Source organism: Nestor notabilis, unplaced genomic scaffold (assembly GCF_000696875.1).
Source record: "Nestor notabilis isolate BGI_N333 unplaced genomic scaffold, ASM69687v1 scaffold11040, whole genome shotgun sequence".
NCBI lineage: Eukaryota > Metazoa > Chordata > Aves > Psittaciformes > Psittacidae > Nestor > Nestor notabilis.
Genome location: NW_009910701.1, coordinates 6061 through 11290, shown reverse-complemented (window position 1 = coordinate 11290; position 5230 = coordinate 6061). Strand labels below are relative to the sequence as shown.

General features: G+C 56.3%; 1 protein-coding gene across 1 annotated transcript; it reads right to left on the bottom strand.

Moving 5' to 3' along the window:
* Positions 1–327: 327 nt before the first annotated feature.
* TRIM65 (tripartite motif containing 65) lies at positions 328–4949 on the bottom strand. Its single transcript, XM_010011344.1, has 6 exons — positions 4503–4949; positions 3636–3731; positions 3328–3561; positions 2527–2698; positions 2117–2197; positions 328–860 (listed from the first exon to the last, which is right to left on the bottom strand). Exons 1-6 carry the CDS (start codon positions 4947–4949, stop codon positions 328–330), a joined length of 1563 nt encoding a protein of 520 aa, XP_010009646.1.
* Positions 4950–5230: the final 281 nt, after the last annotated feature.

Genomic DNA, 5230 nt, shown 5'->3' with positions numbered 1-5230 from the left:
CATTGGCTAAGGAGGAGAGAAAGAGGAAAAACCTCATCCTTTCACCCTCCCTATCTCCCCATCTCACCCCATCCACACCTCGCACAATGACTGGCCCCTGCAGGCTTTCCCCTGCCCTAACTGTGCTACCTGCATGATATTTGCATGTGCAAATCAGAGGGTTCATTTGCATGTGTGTCCTCATCAGCTCCTGTTAAAACACTGCACCCCACTCCAGCCTCGGCACTGGGGTCCCACTCACACTGTGACAGGCACTGGCTGCAGCTTGGCTACGGCACCAGACTATGGCTCATGGTCTGGTTCATAGAGCCACACAGTCATGCCAGCTTAATCCCTCCAGCACAGCTCCACTGCTCGCCCCTCGCACAGCCAAAAAACGGGATAGAGGGGCTCGGTGAAGACATCGTGGAAGGAGTGGATGAGCCATGTCCTCTCCCCGAGCCCATAGAAGGAGAGGAGCCCCTTGCCATAATCCAGGCTGACCCCCAGGTTCCTACACAGCTGTTCCTGGATTTTCTCTAGCTGGCCATTGTGCCAGGCCAGGTAGCAATCCTCCCGCACCTGCAGCCCCCATGAGCCCCTGTCCAGACCGATGTTGAACTTGTGTCCCTGCTTCCACTCCTGGCAGAGGCTGCGGTAGGTCACCCCCAGGACAACGGAGTGGCTGGAGATCTTCACCTCCCAGTAGTGGTGGCCATGGCTGTAGCCCTGTGCGCACAGCACCTGCCAGGGCTCAAAGCGGGGTCCCTGCTCCTGCTGCCTGCAGATAGTGCCAGGCCTGTGCTTGGCTTTCCGGTTTCCTTTTGACAGCTCCAGGTACTTGTTGGCCGTCTTGGGATCAAAGGTCAGGTTGCGGTGGTCTGGAAGAGCAACAGCATGAATGGGGCTGAAATGCTTCATCAGACCTTTATGCCCTTGGCATGATTCCCCCAAACAGTGTTGCGGTTTAAACTGCATAGGGCTGGCACCCAAAATAGAAGGGAGCAAGTTGTAGTGTGTTTGGAGGGGAAGGGAAGCAGGGTGAGATGCAAAACCTGCCCACGTGCCTCCTCAAAGGAAGCCCAGAAATAACTGGTGAGGCACCAAGATGCAATGCTTCGTGCTTTTCTTGCACAGCCCAGCTCAGCGCCAGTGAGAGTCGTGGCTCTGTGATCATTTTGGAAGAGGTGTGCTTAGTTGTAAGAGCAAAAAAGATGAGTGTGGGTGGGGAGAGAGGGATTAAGGCATTAAGTGAGCAAATACGGTATTGTGGGGAGTCACTCTCCTGCATGGGCTGTGGTAAATTCTTGGACCATGGGTACTCACTGCACCAGCACCTCACCTTCCTCCTGCAACACCCCAGCCTGGCCAGGTACGCTGGGCTGAAGTTGCTGCCCAGAAATAACTTTTTTCTTTTTTCAGTTAATAACCCTGAGAATGTTTTGGGGGGCCTGATGGAAAGAATCCTTGCACGTCCCAGGGACATCAATTGTCTCCCTGGCAAGAGTGACATGACCAACATGCCATAAACATTATCCAGCCCTCTTTCCAACAGGGAGGAAATGGGAAAAGAGGAAATCCCTAAGGAATTAGAGTGGGATGGGCCCAAAGAGGGAAAGCAGAGTTGAAGGACTGTGGCTGGCAGCGCTGGGGCCATATCCCTAGATAGAGCACTCACTGCAGGCAGGATCTGGACTGGTGCTGTGCTATGCGGGGCAGCTCATGGCCCAGCCTGGGGTGATCACTTGCCAGCTGCTACACTGCCTGCAGGAAAGGACTGTGTTTACATATGGGTCATCAGGAACAGGCAGCAGAGACACCCAAGGAGGGTGAAAAGAGAGGATGGGGATGAGGCAAGATCCAGATCAGTGGCTGACCCAATGCCAGGCACTGGCAGCCTCTGTTTTCATGGGAAAGTGTTCCCTGGTGCAGCTAATCCTCCTCATGTCCCTTTCGCAGCTGTGTAGTATCCCCCAGCCCATCCACCCCAGCTCTGCACCACCATTCCCCATGTTTAGGGAGAGGGATTGGAAAAGCCAGGGAATAAGCCCCTGTCCCTGCAGCCACAACCAACCTCCTTCACGTGCTGGGGACCCCAGGGGAGTGCTGTCCCTTAAGACTCTCATGTTCTCCTCACCCTTCAGAAGCTCAGCTCGGAGCTGGCAATCAGGAAGGTTAGCCGCCACCTTCACCACCATCTCCTGGGGATGCACTGGGCCTGTGTAGGATGGGGACAAGTATTTTGAGTGGTGCCACCCAAAAAACTGTTCCTCCCCAACTTTGATGGGAGGAAGAGGAAGCCCATTGTATACAAGCCTGGGAAGGGGCACATGCCACTGCAGCTTGACATTGCCAGCAGGGAGGAAAGCCACAGGGAAGCCATCCAGCTCTTTCCACCTTTCTTAACACCCATCTGCTGAACACGATGTGCCCCCATCCCAACCCCCTGTGCCTGGCAGCCCTGTCCCCAGCACGGTGACACGAGCCAGGCAGTGGTTCAGGATGACTTGGAGCCCTTTGGGGAGGCCCTGTGAGCAGAAGGGTTACCTTGGTCAACAGGGTCAGGGGCTTTGGGAGCCACAGAGCTGGACAGGTCTTCCAGCAGAAGCCTGGAGATGTCGGTGAGGATTTCAGTGATGGGCTTGACCACACCAGCCACATCAAAATCCATCGGTAGCAGTGCCTCTGGGCTCTCCAGAGATGGGAGCAGGGGGAATTCCTGTGGACAGACACAGAGATGCATGCACTGGCCTAGGGAGGATCACAAGCTCTGAATCTCATCCACATGCCAGTGGATGATGGGGGCACCCCCAAAACATCTGCTGTCAGCTGTGGCTGGTGCGCAGGGTCAGGGCACAGTTGCAGGGTGAGCATGAAGCTGTGGGAGCAGAGGAGCAGTGGCACAAGACTCTTTTGCTGGTGGTGGAAGAGGCTTGTGGAGTGGTTTTGGGGGTGGGAGATGCTGCCCATGGTGCTGTGGGCAGCAGCATCCACTCTGATTCAGCATTGTCCCCCAACTTTTTAGGGACTCCTCTCAAAAGCAGCTCTTCCCTGCAGCTCCATTACATCCCAGAGCCATGATGAGAATGTGTTTCTCCTGGGGAAAAGGCTGACCAAGTGTCTGCCCTCACCAAAAGGGCATGGGAAGGGACATAGCACCAGGAAGCTGAGGCTACCCCATCCCTGGCAGTGTTCAAAGCCAGGTTGGACACAGGGGCTTGGAGCAACCTGCTCAAGTGGAACGTGGCCCTGCCCGTGGCAGGGGGTTGGAGCTGGATGAGCTTTAAGGTTCCTTCCAACCCAGACCATTCTGTGGCTCTGTGTGTATGTGGTTCTGTGGGATGGTACCTGGAGGAAGGTCCTGTTATCGGGGCAGGCCAGGAGTTGCTGAGCCCTCTCCCTGTGCTGGCCGAGGATGTCCAGGCGGCCCTTCAGGATGCTCCAGTTCTCCCCCACACGTCCCAGTGCCACTGCCTGCTCTTGCTCAATCCTGGCCACTGTCTGCCCCTGGAAATCCTCCAGAGCTTTCCTCAGGAGGGCAAATTTGCTCAGAATCACCGATTTGAGCCCCTCGGAAGAGTCCTGGGTGGGGAGGCGGTGTGAGAACTGGCACACTCCCACCCCTGCACCCAGCACAGAGGCAGCCACAGTGTTACCTTGATGCTGCGTGTTCGCTCCTCCAGCTCCTTCATCACCTGCTTGATCCTCTCCGATTCCTTCTGGGCTTTTTCCATGTACTCTTCCAAAAGGCCCTGTGAAGTGAGGCACCAATGTACTGTGGTGCAGTAAGTTGCTGCCCACCTGGCCCCTGGGAGCCCTTTCCAGGCTGCATGACAAGGCCCACAGGGAAGGAGAAGGCTTGTGTAGGGGAGAGGCTGCATCCAGAGTCACTGAGAAGTGAAATCCTGAGCTGTTTTTCTCCCCTTTTTAAACTTTTCCCTCTAGATCAGTGGGTCACAAACACATAGGGCACTATTCATCTGGTGCTGCTGGATTTACTGAATTCTCTGCTGCTCTTGACAGCCCCAAAATTCTCAGGGAGCAGCTGGGTGCTGTTGACATAGAATCCTAGAATGGCTTAGGTTGGACAAGAGCCTAAAGCTCATCCACTTCTAAGCCCCTGCCATTTGCAGGGACACCTTCCACTAGAATAGGTTGCTCCAAGCCCCTGTGTCCAAGCTGGCCTTGAACACTGCCAGGGATGGGTCAGCCACAGCTTCTCTGGGCACCCTGTGCCAGCGCCTCAGCACCCTCCCAGGGAAGAACTTCTGCCTCAGAGCTCATCTCAGTCTCCCTGCTGTCAGTTCAAAGCCATTCCCCCTTGTCCTGTCACATCTCCTTGACCAAAGCACATGCCAGTCCCCCATTCAGCTGAGGCCAGGCACAGGGCAGCACAGGGGCACACAGTGTCCCCACAGCAGGGCACAGGACAGCGCAGGTGGGTGTTGTACCATGCCCAAGCTGCTACAACTGCCCCTGCTTGACCCCCTCATCGCCCCAGTCCTGCCACCCATCGTCCCCACCTGCTGTTTTGAGCGCTCCTCCTCGAAGAGCACACGTTGGTGCCGCTGGCACTGCCACACCGTGCAGACACAGCAGATACACCGCTGCTCATCCTTGCAGTACAGCTCCAGTGGGTGCCTGTGCTGTGGGCACAGCTCGCCGCTGGCCACCTTGCACCTCTCTGTGCCCAAGACCCACGCCTCACCACCCCGTGCCAGCTCCACCACGCTGCACAGGGTGACATTCTTCTCCAGCTCTGGGCGTTGGCTGAAGCCCCTGCGGCACTCGGGGCATGTGTAGCCGCTCTCTGCCCAGGTGGGTTCCTGCTCTTGCTTTTGCCAGTGGTTGCTGATGCAGCACTTGCAGAAGTTGTGCCCACAGAGCAAGGTCACAGGCACCCTGAACAGCTCCAGGCAGATGGAGCACACTAGCTTCTCCTCCAGCGTCTGCGAGATGGGTGATGCCATCCTGCCTGCACCATGGATCGGGGTGACAGGGGAAAGAAGCTGGGGAAATAGAAACTCAGTTGCTCAGAGGAGGAAGAGATGATGACGCTGAGCCGAGAGGCAGGTCAGAGCTCTGAGCCAGGCATGCTCTTAAAGGAGACACCCAGTGGGTGCTCCCTCACCATGCTGACTGTGCCACATGCTTGCAAGATGATGATGAGGGTTTGCAGCTGCACCTCCCAGAGAGAGTGAGGTCTGTGAAGCACAGCAGGAGGCCCTGGAGAATTGAACACTGCAGCAAC